The sequence below is a fragment of the Gossypium raimondii genome, chromosome 12 (genome assembly GCF_025698545.1).
Source record: "Gossypium raimondii isolate GPD5lz chromosome 12, ASM2569854v1, whole genome shotgun sequence".
Taxonomy (NCBI): domain Eukaryota; kingdom Viridiplantae; phylum Streptophyta; class Magnoliopsida; order Malvales; family Malvaceae; genus Gossypium; species Gossypium raimondii.
The window spans coordinates 43,478,977-43,502,983 of record NC_068576.1 but is presented as its reverse complement, the minus strand read 5'-3'; the positions used below and the strand labels follow the sequence as shown (position 1 = coordinate 43,502,983).

Genomic DNA, 24,007 nt, shown 5'->3' with positions numbered 1-24,007 from the left:
TAATATTTTTTTATTTAAGAAAAAATATAATAAAGATGTTTATAAAAAATGTGGACTAAAAATTAAAATAATTAAAAATTGTTTAAATAATTTTTGCACGATAATTATTATATTTTAACTAGTCACAGCATTTTAAAACAATATCAATTAATTTAACATTTGAATAATCCATGTGGTAGAAAAGTTAGGCAGCCCACTTCGACTGAGAACTTGAGACCTTGTATATAATGATAATATATACTAGTTTTCTTATTTGACTTTTATATATCAATTAAAATTATTTTATAATTTTGTAAAAGATTATTTTGTGATTGATATTATAATTAAGTTTGAATTATTTTATTGAAAGTAAAATTTTAAAAGAAAAAAGTATTAGTAATAAAAAGAAAATAAGGGTTTTCTCTAAATAATCTTATAAATACTCAAAATTTATAATGATGGTGAAAATATTTAAAATTTACTGAAATTTTATTAAAATAATATATTATATTGAAAGTTTCGATGAACGTTTAAAAACAGTTCATCACTACTTTGAATTTAAAAGGAATACTTTGAGATTTTTAAAATGGTAAAAATAATTTAACTTTAAAATTATTAAGTAAAATTATGAAAACTTATAAAATATATTTAAAACAAAATTTTAACTTAAAATAATTGACAAATATTATAAAGGAAAAGCAAATTAAAAATAAGTTAAAAGAGCCTAGTAGTGATGGTGGTGTACTCTTGATATAGTAAAAGCTTTTACCATTTTGTGTTGTTTGATCAGAAATGGATGGCTCCAAATATTTTATTAAAATATATATAGATAAATAAAAATTACAAAAAAATAAAATAAAAACTTAATTGCCATTCTTATTGAGAATAAATTTTTAGAGTAAGTGATATATGAATGTAAAAATATGATTATAATGAAAACAAAATGCAATTTATTACATATTAAAAATATAAACTAAAAGAAAAAGATTTAGTAAACAATAGCAATTTTAACTTTAGATATTTTTATTTAGTTAAAAATGCTATTTAGAAAAAAATTTAATTTCGAAGAAAAATTGCATAATTCAAGTTGTGGTATATGGATAAAAAAAATCAAAACACTCATCTCTCATTTGCTATGTATGGTTAAGATTATGGCGTCTGGAATTGTCGGACACAGTAGCTATAATAATATGCGCCTTGTCAATTGGTTTAGGTCGAACTCGAAAGGTAAGTTAGTAGCATGGAGCGACAATTCTTTCTTTTCTTTTTTTTCCTTCTACAATAACAATTTTATTCGGTTCATTAAAATTATAAATCAAATTATTGTTTTTATATTTAATGTATTAATTAACTTTTAAAATACCCAAAAAATTATTTTTAAGAAAACCAAGTTCTTACCCCCAAGCTTGCAACTGTGAAGAAGGAGAACCAACACAGTCACATATCAAGGAGCAAAACTACAGTAAGTCGTTAAGAAGGGAGACAATTTTTATGTACAATGACGACACAATTACTTAATTCCACCCTTTTTTATTGCTAATATTAGCCCACCATTATTAACCTTGGAATGCCTAGCTAGCAACGGGACCCCTTCTTGCAAACGAGTGCACCGGCTCCTGCCGTGAGCGAGTTCACCAGTGAGGATGGTCTGGCACCCAGGCTCGACGCCTTGGCGTAACTAGACGAGGTTCCTTTGCCTGATGCAGTGAAGAATGCTCCATTCAACATCAGATCCCCTTCTGACCTCCAATTCCATTCCTTCCATTTACTTTGCGGCGCATCCTCATGTTTTGTCACCTGTAATTCATTTGTAGCATGCATGTATAAACTTTGGGTTAAACCCTACTTAATTATCATTTTCTATTCTCTATCAGCCATTTGTCCCAAGTCTAACCTCTTTGCTGTTCACATTATTTGGTGCAGCAAATCTATTGCCCTGGCTGTTGATTGTAGGATCAGCACTACCACCAATTGCATACATTTCCCAGTGCGTGTAATCATTGTTCACCACATGAAAGTACCCATGCCTGCATCTGTATACAAGTTGAAAACTGAAACCCAATTTATTATCCAAAGCCAAAAAGTAATTTACTAGATTAAGGCTAATATTAATTCGACTCTATCTTACCTAGGCATTCTTTGCACAAGCCCTTCTCCAAAGTAGTTGAAGGCAATGGTGACTTGCGTGTTCTTGTCCTGCTTGTAAGAATCGCTATGGCCCAGGAGCATGACCTTATTATGATGGGTCATATAATTGTTAGAAATGGTGATGGCTGTGGATCCTTGGATGGCATCGACCAGCCCATCGGTGCAATTTGACAACGAGCAGTGGTCCACCCAAACATGGCTGCCTCCAAATATCGACACCGCATCACCGTCCGATATAGTTCTCCAACCATAATGGCTAGGAGAGTCCCTCACATAAGCATTCCCACCTCTCTTGCAATCATGTATGCTAATCCCATGAATTATAACATTGCTCACGTACTGTATAGTAATGCATGGTCCGCCGGCAATGTGAACGTTGGCGCCTCGGCCGTCGATGGTCTTAAAGGAGTTCACCAGCAATTCTTGCTTCAATTTAATCACCATGTCATGAGCAAAAACGACCCATAAAGGCTCGACCTGGATAGCAGCATGCCTAAGAGTCCCAGGTTTGGGGTTGATAGGGTCACGGTCACTGGGGTCCGTCACAACGTATATTTTTCCATGTTTGCCGCCAATGGCATGTTTACCGAACCCAATGGCACAATCAGCTAGCCTCTGACGATTCTTTTCCCAATGAGGGTCGCACCGCCAGCAGTCATCAATGGGGTTGCCGGTTCCACAGGATAGAAATCCCAGGTTCCTCCTAGCTATGGTACCATTCATGATGCTCCTGCATATATCAAACATACGTATATGTTAAGAAGAAAATATGCGACAATTTTTATTAAAAGGTAATTATAAAATTGGGAATTTGCATCCCTAATCTCTTCAATGTACATACTCAATGACTTGTTGGACTACAAGGTCGGGGTGTTGAAGTGGGGAGGAGAAAATGGAGGTGGGAGCCTGCAGGAGAGGCAACATGATGAGGAGGATGAGGGAGAATGGAATTGGCATTTTTAGGCCTTTTCTCTGCTGCGTGGAAGATTTTGAGAAATGGAGCGAAAGGGGAGGGTTATTATAAGTGAAAATATTGCATCAAGGTGAGTAATGATTGGTGTACACTACTATTGACTACTTTATCTTTTTTATTTTTTGACAGAACTACTATATCTTAATTATTAGCTTACCGGGAACTTTTAAGCCTTTACTACAACTTAATAAAATTTAAGATTAAATTCATATAAATGAGATCTTAGTGAAACTATTGAAACCAAAGCATTCCATAAACTTATTAATTAAAAATAACATTAATCATTTTAATTTCGTGAAAATTTTGATAAAATTTAATTCGGATACCAAATTTTAAATATCTAGAAAAATATTTGATATATTGTTAAAAATTTCATAATTAAAATTCAGTTGATGACAAGTGTATATAGAGAATAGTAAAAGGGTTAATATTTGATACAATAGAAGTGTACTTTTTTATTCTAGTCTTAAAAAATTATCATATCTCTCTTTTTTGAATATTTTATTAGACTCCTATATATATAAAAATAAGATACACTTATAAATTTTTAAATATTTTATTATCTATATTTGTAATAAGGGTTAAAACACACACAAAATCCCAAAATATTAATTTTCATAATTATTTATTATTTCTTTTGAAAAAGTAAACCAAAAACCAAAACAAATCTTTCAATCCACTACCGACACTGCTCTCTAAATGGAGGTTATTGTCGTTCACATTTTCTAACATCAAAAGATGAAAAGTGAAGGACAAATTGTTTCACCATCAAGGTAACTTTAGTCTTTTATGTCCATCAAAAATCCAATTTTCTTGCAATCATTCAGGTTTAATCGTCCATCATTATTCACTTCAAATCGCACGAAATGTTTATATTATCTCAACTGTGGTTTCTAGCATATTATACTCCTCACATACACTTGTTAATTTATGTGCACGTAGCATTGAGAATCAACTTGGTAATCACACATGGAAGCTTTTTTATTTTGTCATATGATAAACATAAATTAAAAAAAAGTATATTTTTTAATTGATAAAAAATATATAAACACATTCTAAATGTTTTTTAATAAATTTATATATTTTTATTTTTAATAAAATATCATCTTTTAAGTTATTATTATTTTGAAACATATATAAAATATAAACTATAAATTTATGAAAAAATACAATTAAAATATATAAAAGCCTATAATATTTTGCAAAATATATAAATATATTAATTTATTAAAAATTAAAATTTCTGGAAAAATATGTAACTATATAAAATAACGAAAAACACGTCAATAATGAATCTAGACACAAGGTTGTCCAAATGCATCTAAATCTAGACAATCTATGTCTACGTTCATTCTTGATGAAAACCATTTTTATTAATTTATATATTTTAAAATTTTATATATTTTTAATTTTAAAAAATAATATAAATAATATGATATTTTATAAAAAATTTAAAATATATAAACTTGCTAAAAATACATCTGGAATGAATCTAGGCAAATGGGTGTCCAGTGTTTAGATGTAACTAAACAATTATTTGTTTAGGTTCATTCATGATGTGAAAAAAATGATACTTTTTATACATTTATATATTTTAAAATTTTTATTTTATTTTATTTTTTATGTTTTCCACATGCATATTGAGAGTGTCACGCCTCAAAATATAGGGGATTAATAGTAATGAATAAATAAGAAATAGACTTAGGCCTAATGGTTAAAAGCTTGCTTCCTTCCCTTGTGAACTCAAGTTCAGGCTCCCTTCCTCCCATTTCATCTCCTTTTCTTTTTAACAAATATAGGGTAAAAGCCACATTCGAAATATATACAATCAGAAGTTAAGATTCAATAAGAAATGAGTAATAGTGCAATGGTTAAGAATTAGTCCACTATCCTAGAGGTCCTAGTTTTGAGTCCCCTTCCTCTCATTTATATGTGGTTAGGTGTCTAAATTAAGCAAGAAATGAGCTATGGGTTCTCAATGGTTAAAACATTAGAGTCCCTCCAGACCTAAGTTCAAGCCATTTCCTTCCCTTTATATTTCGTAATTACTTAATGATTAAAACCTTAGTACTCCTTGAAGCAAAGGTTCAAACCTCCTCCTCCTTTTCCCTTTCATTTTAATTTTAAGTTCGCCAGAACTTGGGAAAATTACATGTGACGTCCCTTTGGTATGTAAACCCTAGAAATTTAACCAATTCTTTCCTAATTAGAATTCATATCTTGCCCCTTCTCAAAATTTCGATAGAAATAGAATTCTACCATCTTCTTTTCTTTTTTCCCTAACTATATTTTCATATTGCCTCTTCTCAAATCCTAATAGAATTTTCTCTCCATATTTATATTTATTCTCTATTTATTTTATTTTTCTTTACATCATATTTTCATCCTGATTGTGATAATTACTTTGTTTTCCCAAACCAAATAATCCTACAGTCGATTGTTCTTTTTATCGATTTTTGTAATTGCTGTCAATAGCATCCCTACCTTTGCCAAGAATCGGTAAGTACATCTCGTTTTCGATGTTTAGATCCTGAATTTTCATAATATTACTATCTGACACTAATCTTACATTTGACTAATCAATCATTTACGGCTTTTGCCAAATCTTTTGTTAATCTTGTCAAATCTTGAAATAAACTGTTAATTTGCATGTAAATGTCGTATGAATGACCGAATTTAGGTGAAACAGATTAGAATCGGGTGTGAAAAACTTCAATCAGACTCCTAGTGAAAGGTGTGTGTTCTTTCCCAAGTGAATCGGGGCAAACCGTGTGTAGGTTTAGGGTTACACGGTCTCCCACATGGGCGTGTGGACCACACGGGTAGACCACACGACCATGTGCCTCTGCAAGCCCTAGGCTAGTTCGTGAACCACATGGCCTTCCACACAGTCGTATCCCTCTTATAGGGTAATTTTAATGATTTCCACACAGCCACAGTCTGTTACATGGCTTGGCCATATGGCCGTGTGACCTCTATTTTATAATTTTTCCCAGAATTTTATGAATTGTTCAGTTTAGTCCATGAATAGTCCCTGAACTATTTTTAGTGTTTTATTTCATTTAATGGAGTCTCTGATAATATAAATAATATTGGAACCCATGATCTGATTGGTTGAATTATTATTGTATATGCATGATATGTGATTGTTACATGCTTATTGTCACTATATTTCTAATGAACTGATAATGTTTTTCATACCACAGTGATACTGATTGCATGTTATACCTTTCTACTACTACCGTTAAACCAAATACATGATAAAAGCAAGTTTAATGATACTGTAATGGTCTATTATAAGCATGTTAATTGCTATTGTATCGACTTGTCACAAGCATGTTTATTACCACTGTATTGATATGTTAATAGCATGTTAATTGCTACGATATTGACTTGTCACAAGCATGTTTATTGCTACTGCATTGATTTATTATAAGCATGATAATTGCTACCGTATTGATCAGTTATAAGCATGCTAATTGCTACTGTATCAACTTGTCACAAGCATGTTTATTGCTACCATATTGATCTATTATAAGCATGATAATTGATACTGTACCGACTTAGTATAAGCATGTTATTGCTATCATATTGATATGTTATAAACATGTCATGTTGCATTGCATGGGGTGGGATGATGTGAAGGGAGGGAGTAGTCGGCAGTTTGTCTGCACGACCAGTGGTTCATCCACAACGTATTTTTAGTCAGTAGTTTAACTGCACGACCAGTGGTTCATCCACAACGTATTTTAGTCGGCAGTTTATCTGCACAACCAGTGGTTCATCCATAACTTATTAGCAGCTTTTATCTGCACGACAAGTGGTTTATCCATAATGTATTAACAAATTTTATCTACATGACAAGTGGTTCATCCAGGACATATTTTAGTCGGCAATTTATATGCAAGACAAGTGGTTCATCCATAACATACTTTAGTCGGCAGTTTATCTACACGACTAGTGGTTCATCCACAACATATTAGCAACTTTTATCTGCACTAATGGATGGTTCATCCACCAATATTTTAACGTTAGTAATTCATTTGCAACGATCAGTGGTTCATCCACAACATGGTGTAAAGGTAGATGAGTTTTGGGGAACTCCCACTATGATGTGTAGCGGAGTTAGGTAGGATCTATTCTGATAAATTAAAATTGCATCACCATTCATTAGCATGTGTATACATAAATTGTGAATTCTGAAATATTATGATATTGATGTGTTGATCTAAAGAATCGATACTCTGAATCATTATATAAGTGTGATTGTTCTCAGAATTGCTATGTTGTATGAGTCATCTACTATTTACACTGATTTACTTGTGATAGGACTTGCATTGAGCTTCTTAAGTTCACTCCCCCATTATTTCCATTTTTATAGATAACCTACCAGATTAGGACGCAGACTCGGCATATGAAGGGCTCAGCTTGAATTAATTTCTATTAAGAAGTACTTTAGATTTACTATTTGAAATTTTTGTTATCTTGGGAATTGTATCGCTTTATTTGAATTGTGGCAAGAGATTTTGATTTTAGGTTTATTTAGAATGCATGGTATTTAATTTGAATTTAAGATGATGAAACATAGGCCTAGAATTAATTTTGCATAAAACTATTTTTATTTTAGTTGATTAAAACTAAATTGAATATTACTTTTCCACTGCTAGTTTTTCAATTAAATTTTGAGGAAAAAATAAATTAGAAATTAACTAAGTTTTCAAAAGCAGTCACTGTTATGAGGAAACTTTTTTACTTAATCAGGTTTTTGTTAACTCATGAGGTTTTTCGAAAATGGGCTAAGTTTTCTTCTAAGATAAACAAATATTTTAAAATGACTGTTTTAAAAACTCCAACAGCTTACCGGGCCATTTCGATGGCCAATGTAACCTTTCGAATTTGGGTCTAATGTCTAGGTTGGTTTAAGGACGTTATAGAAAGGTTGGCACATTAGCAAAAACTATTGGTGTTAGTGCGGAGGTATCATCCTGGGTGACGAAAAACAAATATAGGTCCAAAAAATATTAAGTATCGTTTGTCTAAATTCATTCTAGATGTATTTTTAGTACTTTTATATGTTTTTAATTTTTAATAAATATCATTTTTATATTATTATTTTGAAAATATATAAATTTATAAAAAATATATAATATATAACTTATAAATTTATGAAAATATGTAAATATATAAAAGAACTAAAAAGCACGTCTAGAATGAATTTGGAGAAATTTTGTCCAGATGCATTTGGATTTAGACAAATATTTGTCTAGGTTCATTCTTGATGTAAAATTTTATATATTTTTTATTAATTTATATATATATATATATATATAAAAGTTTATATATTTTAATTTTAAATTAATAATATAAATTACATGATATTTTATAAAAGAATAAAAATATATAAAGTTGCTAAAAATACATCCGGAATGAATTTGAACAATGGGTGCCTAGATTCAAATGTATTTTTATAAAATTTGTCTTGGTTTATTAATGGTGTGAAAAATTATAGTTTTTATTAGTTTATATATTTTAAATAATTTTTATTTTTATTTATGTTTGTCACATGTATATTGAGATGCTGCCACGTTAATAAAAACTAATCATATTAATGCCAATGTATCAATTTAAATGACAAAATATAAATTCAAATACCAACTAAATACTGAATCAACAATTTCAAAAGATAAAATATATCTTAACCCTAATCCATTTATATTACCACCTGCTACCTCATTCTCATCAGCCTTTAATTAGTTAATTATATATATTCTCGTTAGACATATAAGAATAGCTAATCACCCTAGTTTACTTATTTTATATCTAAAAGCAGCTTCAACCTAATATAAAAATAAATATTATACATATTAAGGTTCAAAAGTAAGTTTACTAAATATCATGATTGAAACTTAAATTATTACTTTTCTTTCCTAATTACTTTTTGGAAGGATGCAGTGGTCATATAAACAATTATTATATGGATAAGGACACTTTATACCACAATTATTATCTTCTTGAATCTTTGCTTATCTTTTTTTTTTTTGAGAATTTCTTATCTAAAATTCTTTTATATCTTTTTATTATGAAAATTATTATATTTATTGTTTCTTAAGGAATATATTTATTCTTTTTCATATGTATCATTCATACATTTTGCATTAGTCAAAGTATTGGAAATAAGCATTGGTATCTTATTGCTTTTGTCACGGGTCGCAGTTCAAAGCCCATGACCATTGCATAAGATGCATCCCACGGAGGTCTATCAGTTTGATGGGACTCATTTGACCCATGAGAACTGATCCAATTCAAAGAACTGATGGAGAAGTCTGTCTATTTGAAGCCTGGGTGGCCCAATGAAGAAGATATAGAAAATTAGGCTACCTTGGTAAATAGGAATATTAATCTTAGAAGATTGAGAAGAATAATATCTAATAAGATTTGATTTGATTTGATTGTGTAAATCTTGTAAATCCTTAATTGTAGGGATAGGCTTCATCTCGTCCGTCGATGTAAATTTAGCTAAATTGTTGGATTTTGGGGAGCTAAACTATAAATAGAGAGTCTCCCCCTCAATTGTAAATCATCCATTGTTTTTGTATTCTTTGAGAGTGGATACTAAATTGAGAGCATTTACTCAAACATCTCTCGTGCATTGTTTTTCTATGGCTATTCTATTCTTTTGAATTTTCTTTTGGCTTAAGTTGCTTCTGCTATATAAAGAGGTGCCTTGGAGGAATTCTGTGAGAGTCCTCACTTTATGGGAGTTAGGCTGACTTAGGCGCATTTGAAACGATAGAATCGTCTAAGGCCGGACGAATTGTGAGACTAAAGTTCTAGCCCCGTGACAATTTCATATACACATCAACAAGTACATTCAAGGTTAGATCATTTACATGATAAAAACTTATAACATGATTCCATACTTGTTTAACATTCATCATATAACATGTATTAACCTATCAGGAACTATTTGCATACACATATGATTTCATTCAAACATAATTCATTCATTCAATATATCTTTCGTTTTAACTTTTGTTTTCGCTCGGAGAACTATATCAAATTGAACTCGAATACACAGGACTAATTTGCTCACACGAGCTGACATATTCGAGCTGCTCACACGAGTTTCAAACTAGGGTTGCTTACACGAGCTTTGTTCGATGCTACTAACACTAGCTTCAGAGAATCTGCAACATATGTTGGATCTCAAGCTATCATATTAATCCCTAATCAAACACCCTTTTTCATTCTTTTCGATTGAACCATTTCTTTTCCCCATTTTGGACCCAATAAAATGTCATTCGTATCCTAATTGTTTACTAAGTTCACACGGGCACTGTTACCATTTTCGTACCATTTCAAATCTTATAATATCATCATATAAATATCATTCAATAATATAACCATTTCACATTCATTCAATACATTGTACCTATTCAAAATAATTATATTTCCATACTTTACGATTTAGTCCTTTAGATGCCAACATTATTAAATTACAATTACCCTAAACTAATAGATATTCTAATATGATTCAAACATAACAAAGATAACATAGTAAGTTCCATATGAACTTACTTGGCAAAAATAGCAACAAATGAAACATTTAAGACTAATCAAGCTCTTGAGACCTCAAAAACATAAGAATTACAAGAAAAGGACTTGATTTACCTATCAAATTGTTGGTCGAATGTTGAGCACTTGAAACCCTTGTTTCTTTCTTTTCGTTTCAATGGGAAGAAGATGAACATGCAAAATAGCTTATGTTTTTCTTTTAATTTTAACTTATATACTTGGTTTAACATATAATTAATTATACTTAATTTAACTAAACCTTATTAAACTAACTTAAGCCTAATTAACAAGATTTAGCAGATATTTGTTTTTATCCACCCCCATTACACTAAATAATAGTGGTCTAATTGCTTAATTGGTCTTCCAATTAATAAAAAATCATAGAAATTAACTTTTACAATTTAGTCCTTGTCCCTTAATTAACTAGCCAATTGAAAAATTAAAGATCCAACTTTAATTAAAATTTATACTAACCTCATAAATATTACAAAATCGATCACCGAAATTGGAGTTTTGAAGCCACTATTTTCGATACCACTGAAAAACGAGTTGTTATAGAAAGGCCCTTAGCAATTTTGGCCCACACATCATGAACATTGAATAATACCTTAGAAAAATTTAAGACTAGCCCAAAATACATATCCTTCTTAGAGCCCTTCCCAAGATATCCATCCTGAGACTGGGTAGAAGTCCTTGAATTGTTAGACGAGTCCAACCCATCATCCTTATCAGTCGAAAGATTAATGTCCTCAATATTTGGGCAATCCAAAGCTGGATTCATATCAAAATTAATAGTAGGTTGCCAATCATTCTCACCGAGTTGATTAAGACTGTTATTAGAAGAAAGGCCCATATCGTCATCGTCATCTATATCCACCATCACCCTAGTTCCATTAAGTTCTTGATCCGATCCAAGAACTGAATCCATTTGATTACCCGAAACTCCTACATCATCATGTTGCACGTTTTCCATCACTGCCGCCCTTACACACACTCTCATACTCGTAGTATGTTGTCTCTTATTGATTGCATCTCTTTTCTCAAGGCCTTTATCGGAGTCTTTCTTTCGCATCGATTCATCGCACTATGACCTTGTTTCCTCCATAACCCCTTCAAACCTATCTTTATCTTTGCGTAACAGATTCCTACTATGGCCAGAAAAATCATCTTTGCCATTTATATCTGAGCTCTCAATAGGAGTACTTTGCTCAAGTTGACAATTACACCTTAAATTAGGAAGAATAACAGGGTCATTTTCAGACATCCTGATGCTAAAGAACTCTCCCCAACTTTAACTCGATGATCTTTTCAATCCGATGCAAGCTAGAAGTCACAATTTGGATATTAGCTTTCATGAACGATTTTGGAGCATTTGTATCTTCATCAATGCTAATAAACTCACCCCATTTTCTTGCAATGTTTTGGAACATTCCCAAGCACCAAGCATGAATCAAAATAGTATAGCAAGAAATCCACGTCCTGCGACTGTTTGACCGTGTCGCCTTTTATGAAAACCAACAATCTAAAATTGTCTAATGAGTTTTCATAACATTTTCCGGCCTTTCTTTATCTTCAAAATTAAGTAAAATAGTTGCTGATGCGTTTATTCCATCTAAACCTCACAAATCAAATGTTTTCATAGTTGAGTAATCAAAAAAAGTAATTCTACCATAGTTAAGTGATGACCAATATAATTTACCGTTTATCATAAATTATATAAAATTTATAAAATGGTCAATTAAATAAAACTACTGTAAAATTCAAATAAGTAAACAAATATTAAACCTATCTAACAGAAAATTCTTTAATAATTTCAACTTGAGTTTCTTTCGAAAACAAAGAAAATTCAAAATGAGGAAAGGGCATGACGAATCTCTTTTCATGAAAACCTTTCAATTGTAAGTTGAATGAATAAAAGTAATCCACTATTACTTGTTTGAATTAATTGCATCAAACATTCTCAAACTATAACCCTCAATTTAAATTAGGTTTTAGACTTTATAATATTAAACTATCCAAGTTGTATCAATTAAGTCATTCTATTATTAAAATCGTTAATTTAATCATTAAATTACACATCGATCTTATATGACATAATTTAAAATGAAATTTTAATATATATTGTAAAATTGATGGTGTAATATTAGTTTTGAGATTTTGAAACTTTCACCGTTCGCTCTCCTTTTTTTTTTTTTTTTAGTTTTGCTTTATTTTTAGATTTTACTTTTAATACTTATGTAGTAACATTTTACTTTTCTTTATATGTTTCTTTTCATTTTAAACTAGGTCACGTAATGTTTAACTTGTTATTTAATGAATAAATTAACGGTTTTAATAATAGAAAAATCCAATTTAAAATGAAAATGAAAATCATAATAGGGGATGAAATCTTTGTTTGATGTTGTAGTTATATGTGGACATAAATCACATCCTTTGGTTAATGTTATTTGTCCATAGGCTAGGCAGGTCCCCATCTCTTTCCTAAATGTTTGATTCCCACGTCTAAATCGAATCTAATATGGTTCGGTGGTTTCTTTTATTGTTCATATAATAAGAAAGTAGCTAACTTTTTTTTTTTATAGAAATATGATTTAATTTGAATAAGCTTGATCCCATTTTTTTAATTGAATTTAAATTGTTTTCGATAGAGATAATAAATATAGTATGTTTGTTTTAATCATATGCAAAAAAGTCAGAAAATTTTAATTATTCAATTGAATCAAATTTCATTTTAATGATTTTTATTTTATAATATAAAATTAATAAAAGATTAAAACACCATAATTTTTAATTTAAAATTATTTATCAAAACCAATTCAAATGGATAAAACTGGATATAACATATATATGGTTAAAATTATAATTTGATTTGATATGAATCATTTTCTTTTCCTTTTTGGGAAAACTATCACATATATAATTTGTAAATGTTTTAAAAGTATGAACTTTTTTTTATAAAATATGGTGAAAATATTAAATATTTTAATAAATTTAATTTTATAAAATTTAAAAACAACACGAAAATAATCCATACTTTTATAGAAAAGTATAGTTGGTTTTTTTTTGAATAAACTGATTATATAGTTATTTTTTTGACATAATGTTTAAAATTATTCATAGCCTTTACTCAATCTGTAAAAGGAAGATAATGTACTTCAATGACTCGAATCTATATTTCTAAATTGACAATAATACATATATTAGTCAAATTAAGACTCAATCAATTATAATTAATTATTTTTATGAGTGGATCTACTATTTAGTATTTAGATGAAGAGTAATAGTGTTACAGAATACTCTTTTATTACTTTAATGATATGCAGAATCTAAGTAATAATGATGAAAGGTGCAGCCTCATTCACTTTATTAAGCATAATCATGACTGCCCATCACTCAAATATTCTTATTCATAATTTTCCACTTTTTATATTATTGTTAAAAGTTAAAAGTGCAAATGCAGTTTATCGGATTATATATTTATTTTAATTTATCATATATCATTTTAATTTAAGAGGATATCCTCAAAATTATCTTATAAAAAACTAAATAAAATATCTTATTGCACTTTTGTAATTGACACATTTAGTGGAAAAATATTATGTAATAAATGTATTTATGAAAATTTAATATAAAAATAAAATGAAATTTTGAGTGAAATTAAAACGTAAAGATATTAAAAATTATGATAATATTTCAAGTTCAAATCTCATTTAATATATATTTTAGATTTTATAAATGATAAAAATATCTTCAAAATAATATTTGTTATTTAAAAGAAAGAATAGATTTCAGTAATTTCTCAACTATGTAATGATATATTTATTATCATAAACACCAAATTATGGAATAAACAAATTAATGTATGAGGAATAAACAAAATAAAAATAATTAAATAACACAAATTTAAGATTTTTTATACAAGGTTTAGAATAATCCATAAGGTCATAATTCCTTTTCAATCCTTAAATAGAAGAATAAACACATTTCAACATGCTTGAACTCTATTTTCTTGCATTAACAACAATATTGATGTCAACCCAAATAGGATGATAACTAAGATTATCTAATGTACGACTAAATTGTTATTTTAGGGTAATCTAATAGAATTTAAACTCTTAATTTATATATAGTTACTAGATATAGAATTTAGGCATAAGGATTTATTTGAATCTCTAACTTTACAAAAAAATTATTATTTTAGTCCTCCATTTAAATTTTCATCTTTTTAACCTTTAAACTTGCATTTTTTGTCAAATTACTCCAAAATGGATAAAAAAAGTAACATTTTTAACTTTATTGATGTGACATACACATGGATAACATGCCAACATTTAATTAATTTTTAAATTTTAAAAATTCAAAAATGTAATTACAAAGACTATAGTTTAAAGTTAAATTTCATAAATAAAATTATAAAGGAAAAGTCATATATATATATATATATATGGCTCTTTTAATCAAATTAAGCCTACACCTATGAAATATTTGTAAAAAGAAAAAAAAGGTTATAAGGGTAAATTAGTATATTAACAAATAACACTTATCTTTTATCCCATAGCAAATATGAGATAAGAGGAGTAATACATATCACAATTTTCATCAACCAAACAATAATCTCTATCTTTCATCCATCATTTTGAAATTTGGTGTTATTTAACACGACACTCTCTTTTACATCAACTAAATCAAACGTGGCCTTAGTTCTAAACCAATTTTAAGACATTTTTCACTTATTACATGCTGACATACCAACATTATTTAATTTCGTAATCAAATTATGAATGAAATATTATAGAAATTAAATAGATTCATAAAAATAATTAAGTATATTTTATTTAATACATACAATTATATATAAAAGTATTAAAAATGTTAGTAATTATTTATATATTTTACCATAAAAAAGATGTTATTGTGTTTATTTCTTAGTTTCCTCTTACAAACCCCTTCATTAAAAATATTTATGAAGCTAGTTGTGTGGTTAATTAGGTTTTGTTAGGTGAATTTGCATGAATGAAGAGAAATTAGGTACAATGACTAAATTGCATAAAGGGTGAAAGTTGAATTATAGATTAAAGAAAAATTAAAGGGACTAAATAAACAATTATGCCATTGCTTATAAATGAGACGGCATAAAATAGATATTTATAAAACTTAAAAGTTAATATATATATTATAATATTATAATATTATATCTTAATTATTAGGTATATATATTATATTATAAATTATAATAAGTAAATATAATAAATAAAAGAAACAAAAAGAAATAGAAACGAAACCGGGAGAGAAAGAAAAGAAAAGGGAAAGAAAGAAAGGAGAAATTAAGGTTTCAAAGTTCAAAGCTTAATTGATAAGTTAATTTAGTCTCTTTTCTTGTAATTTTATGTTTGTAGAATCTTAGTATTAAATAGTACTTAACCTATGTTGAAATTTTAGAAAACATTGAATTTTTAGATGTTGTTCATGTTGAATAATTTAAGTATTTTGGATTAAATTGATAGAAATTTAAGTTAGAAATGAAAAAGGGGTTGAATTGTAAAATAAATTATAAGTTTTGAGTATTAGGGATCAAATTGTAAAAATTTTGAAATTTAGGGATTTGAGTGAAATTAGAGAGTTGAATTTAGTTTACAGTGGAAATTGAATGAAAATATGGAATTAGTTTTGAAGAAATAAAGTTAGTCTAAATTTAGGGACTAAATTGGAATTTAGACAAAAGTTGAATAAAATTGGAATATTCAATGTGAAATTGTATTGTATTGATGAATTTTAATTGTTTTAATTCTGTAGCTAACGTCGTACCGGAGCCCTCGACTAAAAAGAGAAAATATAAAGTCGATAAGGAATAGCTCATAATTTCCAGTTTGTATTTCTATAATCCGAATTTAGTTGTTAATTGTTATAATTCAATTTAATGTATATGGTAAGTGTTGAGGTGAGAATTATTGTGTTTTGCAATTGAAATGGATTGATTTAGTATGTGATGAATTAATTAAATTTATATTGATTGAATTGGTATATATATTGATTATATATTGATTATTTGAATTGAATTGAATATTGGTTGTATTTGAAAAGTGAAATTAAACCCTATTAATTGTATCAGGCTGAGTCGGATATAGATGGCATGCCATAGGATTAGAAGAGTTCAGGGATTTCTTCGACTTCGAGTCGATGAGACACTAGGTATCAAATTATTACTTCGAATAAATTTGATGAGGTAATGGGTACCAATTTACTTCGACATGGCCGATGAGACACTGGGTGTCAACTTATTGCTTCGAATTATCCGATGAGGCACTGGGTGTCAAATAGGTTTGTTTTGGTTGGATCCGTGTATCCATCCGAGTCTGTGTCATGTTAATAGGGGTTATTGAATAAAATAGTATTATGATTGATACTGAGTAGTGATTTGAAACATGGTTAGAGACATATGATTTGTGTATTTATGAATTGAATATGAATGAACAATATTGTTGTTCAAATGATTTCTGTTCATATTGTGAAAAGCTATCTGGGATAGCAAATGATAAAAATTGAATGTGTTATAAATACCTTATTTATGAATTGAATAATTGTATGACTATAGTTATTGTATGTTATATTATTTTACTTTTAAGCATTCGGATTATAGAAATACCACTGAGTTTATACTCAGCGTACAGTTTGTTTTTCGTGCGCAGGTTAGGTTAAAGTCAGATTGTCGATTCAGCATCCATCAACGATCCCGAACTCAAAATGTGGTGATGTATATTTCTTTTTGTGTTGGCAGGTACCTAGGATGTCTTATGCTTGTCATTTTGGGAAGTGAATGTAAATGATGTTATAAGATGATATTGGTTATTTATATACATGATTATACGTGTTAAGTTGAGGTTTAATATGGAATGTTTAAGTTGATGCATAAGTGAGAGTGATATAGGCAAATTTGGGTTGAAATTGGTATTAATTTAGAATTGGCTTAAATGGTGTTTTATTTGATTGTTTTGATAATATATGTGAAGTACCTATGAGGTACATTGGTTAGGAAACTAGGATGATTGTTTTGACATGTTTTAAAGGTATTAAATCGTGTTTTAAAGTGATTGAACCATTGGTTTTTGAGTTGCTTGGTGCTCAAAATTGCAGGGAAGGGTAAACTTGATGTTTAAGGTTCATTTTGAATCCACACGGCCAGACACACGGGCGTGTGACTGAATCGTGTGAGACACACGGCTAACACATGGGCGTGTGTCCCCTGCACCTAGAAAATTTTTTAAAATTTTGCGAAAAATTCCTGGAGTACTCGATTTAGTCCCGATTTATTTCTAACACATATTTTAAGTCTCGAGGGCTCATAAAAAGGACAATATGATTAAATTATGATGTGTATGCTAGATGATTATATAATGTTCATATTTGATCTGAAAAGTCCAGTAATGCTCCATAACTCTATTCTGGCAACGGGCAAGGGTTAGGGGATGTTACAATAATAAAACAAAAAAAAATTCTCTCATTTATTCTTTTACAACAATCCACATTTTTAAAAAAAATACTGAATTTGAATTATAAACTTGTTTGATATACTAATTAAAATTAACTATGAAATATAATTATATTGTAATATATTTTTAAATTATAAAAATAAAACTTTACATTTTATTCTTAATTTTAAATATTTCACTTTATTCTAAATAAAATTTAATTTAATTTAATTTTTATAAGATGATATAAAATTAAAATAAATAAAATTAATTAAAATATTCTCCATGCATTTTTATTTACTTATGATTTTCACATCTATTTAAAAAAGTTTCTATCAAATTATTTTTATTTTAGAATACCAGACATACATATAAATTACATCATTGAAAATATTAATTTTCAATTTGATTTAATTTTTCAATTACGTATTAAACAAGACCTAATATTAAGTTTATTATTTAACAATTTTCAATCATTTTAAAGACGGTTAAAAATTCAGAAATCACTACAGAGTACAATCGAGACATTATGTATCATTTGCAGTACCAACATATTAATTGACACTATTAAAAATTGCTGCAGGTAAAATATTGAAGAAAACTGCTTTTAAACTATATATTTTCTCAAATGCTATTAAAATATTAAATGCAACTTTTCTTATATTTTCATCATACATAAATAATATCTTTTATCTTCTGTTTATATCCAAATAAAATCTTTACTTCAAATAATTGATGAGTAAATTGCACCCAAGATCGTCAAACTATTAATAAATTTGTGTTTTAGTTACTCAACTTCAAAAAATTACAAAATATTCACTGAATTATTCGAAAATACTCATTTAAGTCACTGATTATTTAAAAGTTTTATTTAAGTTACTGAGTTATTAATTTTTTTTCTTTTAAAAAAGATCCTGCTAGCAAGTTTCAAACTTCAAACGGTGATTCGACAATCAATATGATGAATCATCGATGAGTGAAAGAATATATTTTAAATCCAAATCGATCTATCAGTCACTGTCAGAGATCGAAAAAAAAATTGTATATATTTTGATTCGCAAATTCGTGATATTCAAAGTTATTTTATGATAAAGAAAAAACTACACAGTAAAAGAGAAAAAAGAACTTTTAATTAATACCAAGGATGCAAATGGAAAAACCATTTAACAATAATTTTAACAGTTCAACGAAATAGATACAAAACGTAAACTTACTAATAATTTAACGATTTTAAGCCAAATATTTATTTATATTAATATTTAATTAAGGACGATAACTTTATTTAGATACAAATTAAAAGTCAATTAATATAAATGCTAATTAAAAGTATAGGAAATTAACTAAAAATTGTAACATTAAAAAAAAAGGTATTTAGCCTTTTGATATGTTTTTCGAGAACTTAAAAAATATATAATGATAAAAAAATCCACATCAACAAAAAGTGGTGATCATTCTACAAATCAAACGGAGTGGCAGTTCAAAAATTTATAAGCAAATAAATTCTCCTTTTTTTCCCTCTCCAGATTGAACCATATCAAAACCATGAAAATGGGTTAACCTCTCGATGAACCAGTTTATATTAAACCTCAGAAGTCGGATGGGGAAATAACATCATCAATTTTCAAAATCATCTTAACAACCTGTGTTGCCAGTAAGATCTGCTGCTGCTTCCCGATCAGCGTCTCGAACACGTTTTGCTCGCGCATGTCATTAGTTCCGACATCATTGCAATCTATTCCAAAGTGAGGGTTATTCTCCTGCAATTTGCATGTGAAAATAAATTATCTACAATATCCTATGCCAATGAGATTATACAAATCTAAGGCATCATCATACTGTAATTACTGGTAATTTACCTTAATTTGCTGAGATTTCACTGCTGATAGTGTCTCAATAGGTTGAAGGCCGCTATTCTCGGCCAGGGCGATGGAGACAGAATCTAAAGCATCAGCAAATGCCCGGATTGCATACTGCATACAAAAGAAAATTGATATAACATTATTAGTACAACAAAAAAGGAATACCCCAAAATTTGGATAATTAAATGTGCTTCTTCGAACCTGCTCAACGCCGGGATATTTATCTGCAGCAGCCTCTACAGCAATTGAGCAAGAAATCTCGGCTGATCCACCACCATAGACAATAGAATTGTTGCGAATGAGATTCCTGGCCACACACAGTGCATCATGGATACTCCGCTTTGTCTCCTCTATCATCATCTTGTTCCCTAATGCATCATTAAACACAAAGGACGCCATCTATGAGATACATATATACACATCCATAATCTATCTAGGTTCAACTTAGGACATTCCACCATGGAATATATTCTACCCATTGTTACTTTTGGGTCTCTACAACATTGTACAGTGTAAGACAAACCCTTGCCTTCTGTAAACGGCCAACCAGTTTTGTGTTGGCCAAGAATAAAGATTTTCAAACACCTCAAAACAAGAATGCAAGAGTCTCTTGGTTTGCTTTAAGAGTATCGCGTAGGTCCCTTTTTCCTTTACACTACTCCTTTAACCAAGTCATTTTCCTTCTTTTTTTTTTTTTATTTGTTTCAAAAAGTTATATGATGAGAACAGCCTTGCTCCAAAACTGGTCCAATAAGATGCCAATGAGCCTAGACTAGCCAGCATATTTTATAACCAGCAATTTAGCAACAGGAAATTAAATACAAGCCAATTCAAGACACAAAATCAAATAAACAAATAAAAATGACTTATTATCAACCCAACATAATCCAATAAGCCATAAATAAAAACAAGATAAAACAAGGGGAAATAATCTACCTCCGCGAATAAATATAGTTACAGCCCTTGAATTTGCACAGTGTTCAATGTACAACATTTTATCTTTTGTGGTGCCAAAAGACTTCTCTCTGACCAAACCAGCCTAAAAGATAGAGTAAAATAGCAAGTGTCGGTAAATAGTTCGATACCAGTCAATTAACATGGGATTTTAAAAAGTGTAAACTTCATCAAACATAAATTGCTAGTCCAAATGAGCAGTGCTCTAGTGGTTGCCCTAACTAAAAGTCATTAAATGTTGTATCATCCCACTAGAGCATTACTGGTTGTCCTCTACATGATGCATGGAAAATTTCCAATAGATGACTTTATCTAGTTCTAGCATACATTTCTAAGCAACATAATATAGACAAGAAATGGAGTAAAACATACCCTTCCCAGCTTTTCTGGGGTCAACTCTTGGAACCTTGGCACAATCCTTCCACCTATGAACATAAATATAATAAGACCGTTGATAAGGTTGCATGCATTATTAGCAGCAAAATATCTATCTATCATGAAATTGGCTAGCATGTCTTCAAAATGAATACAATAAAAAGGAACAAGCCTGTAGCTATTGCTATGAGCTCCAACTCCACACCACCAACCCATCTGACAGCAGGCAAGTTACGGTGCATTAATAAATGATTAGCCTCGTCGTCAAACCCCCATTGACAAATAACCAAGGTGGCACCAACATCCTGCAACAGCATTACTATCAAAAGTTGTGTAACCCAAAATTGCAAAGGTAGCCAAACCAATACGCCTTTTCTCTCTCTCCAAATAGAATAATTTAAAGCATGAAAGAATGTAAAAGATCAAACCAAAAAAAAAAGGAAAATTCATTAGAACTCCAATCAGCAGTCATACCTTGCACTTCTGAACCATGTCATCAAAATACTTTTGCTCTTGCTGACGCAAAGTCTGAAACTTTTCCACTGTGTCAATGTCTACCTTATGTTTAGTCTTCGGCTTAGGTGGCTCAAATGGGCAAGTTAGTATGGCAATTTTTGCATCGTCAATTTTCTTTGGCATCTGTGGATGACTCATGTCCTTGTCGACAGTGATTCCATATACAAGCTCAGTATCTTCCAATTTCCCCCCAACTTTCCCCTCTACCTTAATCAGATCTAGATTGACATCCTTCCTCTCTAGATCAGCAACAGAGAGAACTGCTTTAACAGCAATCTCAGCCAAAGGGCGCTTGCATCGGTTCACACTGAAGAAAAAATGGTTACAATTTCAGATTACAGAACATATACACTATACACCAGTCTAGCATTGCATTCTCAATTTTTTGCAATGAATCCCAATATTAGGAGTCTCACTTCTCAGTACTAACAAGCATATGAATTGCTATCTGACAGCAAGAGATATTTTAATTGAGCTAAGTGCCAACAAATTCAGATTTTGTAACACTCCACCATAAAAACCCCAGTCACAGCCAAAACAACCCTGGCTATTTCTGTTTTGCAAACATTAAAACAAGTTCCATTCAGGTAAAATTTATAACAGAAGATTCAGTTAAAAGGACAAGCAATCAGGATTAACCAATATCCCTGCAAGTTAAGGCATTCAACTAACATTTAGATGCTGTAGAACATTGCTAGGGTCAAGAAATTCTACTAAGTAATTGACCAGGAAAAGAGCTAGGAAACTTGCATTTTGGAGGACAGAGTGGTCATGCAAGTTTGAACCAGAGGTTCTATATTTGTTGGTCCAAAATCAAACTTCTGAGCTATATGATCCAAATGCTCAACAGCTATTCTAGAAGCCATTTCATAACCCTCAGCAATCCGAATGGGATGTATCCCACGTTCTAATAGCCGCTCTGCCTGCTCAAGAAGTGCACCAGCCATGACAACAACACCAGTCGTTCCATCACCTATTTCATAATCTTGACTCCGGGACAGTTCAACCATCAACTTAGCAATTTGATTGTCAACATCCATCTGCTCCAATATCGTTGCCCCATCATTTGCTGACCTCCAAAAAGAAAAGACATCAGGAAACTTTTTGAAAACGGCCTCAGTGTGTAATTTCACTAAAAAACACCCAACACAAATAATTTTAACATTTACACCACAAATATTAACTTCAAGAAGCACAGTCCTGAAACGTTAAACTTATAACTTCAAATTAGCAAACTTCACCAAAACCAAAGTTTTCAGTCCAAAAACTAGTGAGTTTAATAAATTAACTAAAAGAATTGTTAAACTTACAAGTTAAACCTACATTTCTCTTAACAGATAACTTAGTCCTAAAGTCTACTTATCATTTAGGAATTCGTGCCAAACAGATCCATTAAAGAAAATTAATTCTCCAAAATCATACTCACGTAACCAGATACTTGGAAATCAAGGAATTTTTATTTTCTTTTAGAAAAGGCGGGAAGGGAGCTAACTGATGGTGACATCGCCGTCGGGACTTTGGAGCATCTTATCCATGCCTTTAGGTCCGAGGGAGGTGCGGAGAATCCGGGCGACAGCTTTTCCGGCGGAAATGTTGGCTTTTTGAGCTTCGATCCCTCTCAGCCTGGTTTTCTGCTCTTGCTCTTTTAGTATAATGAACGGCCTCCCATACTCGTCGAATGCCAACGCCATTTTCTCTGGCCTTTACTGTTTCCTCACACGATCTACGCTTCTTGCTTGCTTGCTTGTTGTCTAGTGTTTCATGTCCTGGGCTTTCTAGAGTTAAGTGAGACTGAGAGGAAGAATGTGGAAGATTGTGAGGTAAATGTTTTCGTTTTTCACAGTGTTTCCAAAGCCCTAACACCCCTGACTGTTTCGGTAAATCCATTCGTCACTGCTTGGCCCATTAAGATCCCACCCAACTAACCTTTTTCCCCGCTTAAATTCAATCACTCTGCATTCCATCTCTGTGTATCATTCATTCGGTTTTTATACAGTGTTTCCTTATTAAATCATGTTTAATTGTTTTCCCCTTTGCCACCCACAAGTTATAATTTGCTCTCGATTTATCATTCCTCTCTTAATTACCCTTAAGGAATTGATGATATATCATAAAGGTAACTAAATCCATAATTAATTCCTAAATATCGTTTATCAGTGTCA

The 24,007-nt window shown here is 30.1% G+C and overlaps 2 protein-coding genes across 4 annotated transcripts; both read right to left on the bottom strand.

Moving 5' to 3' along the window:
• Positions 1 to 1,339: 1,339 nt before the first annotated feature.
• Positions 1,340 to 3,127, bottom strand: LOC105764306 (probable pectate lyase 5). 2 transcript variants are annotated; one of them, XM_012582843.2, is made up of 4 exons: positions 2,969 to 3,127; positions 2,108 to 2,857; positions 1,874 to 2,030; positions 1,340 to 1,776 (listed from the first exon to the last, which is right to left on the bottom strand). In XM_012582843.2, the coding sequence occupies exons 1-4, from the start codon at positions 3,082 to 3,084 to the stop codon at positions 1,555 to 1,557; spliced, it is 1,245 nt and encodes a 414-aa protein (XP_012438297.1). In that variant the 5' UTR covers positions 3,085 to 3,127; the 3' UTR covers positions 1,340 to 1,554. The 2 variants fall into 2 exon arrangements, with proteins under 2 accessions (XP_012438297.1, XP_012438298.1); XM_012582844.2 differs by having other exon boundaries at positions 1,874 to 2,012.
• A 16,343-nt stretch (positions 3,128 to 19,470) lies between these two features.
• Positions 19,471 to 23,763, bottom strand: LOC105764305 (T-complex protein 1 subunit epsilon). Of its 2 annotated transcripts, none has more exons than XM_012582840.2 (9): positions 23,338 to 23,763; positions 22,596 to 22,914; positions 21,804 to 22,152; positions 21,502 to 21,634; positions 21,327 to 21,379; positions 20,937 to 21,039; positions 20,202 to 20,368; positions 19,998 to 20,111; positions 19,471 to 19,898 (listed from the first exon to the last, which is right to left on the bottom strand). In XM_012582840.2, exons 1-9 carry the CDS (start codon positions 23,534 to 23,536, stop codon positions 19,728 to 19,730), a joined length of 1,608 nt encoding a protein of 535 aa, XP_012438294.1. In that variant the 5' UTR covers positions 23,537 to 23,763; the 3' UTR covers positions 19,471 to 19,727. The 2 variants fall into 2 exon arrangements, with proteins under 2 accessions (XP_012438294.1, XP_012438296.1); XM_012582842.2 differs by having other exon boundaries at positions 23,272 to 23,420.
• Positions 23,764 to 24,007: the final 244 nt, after the last annotated feature.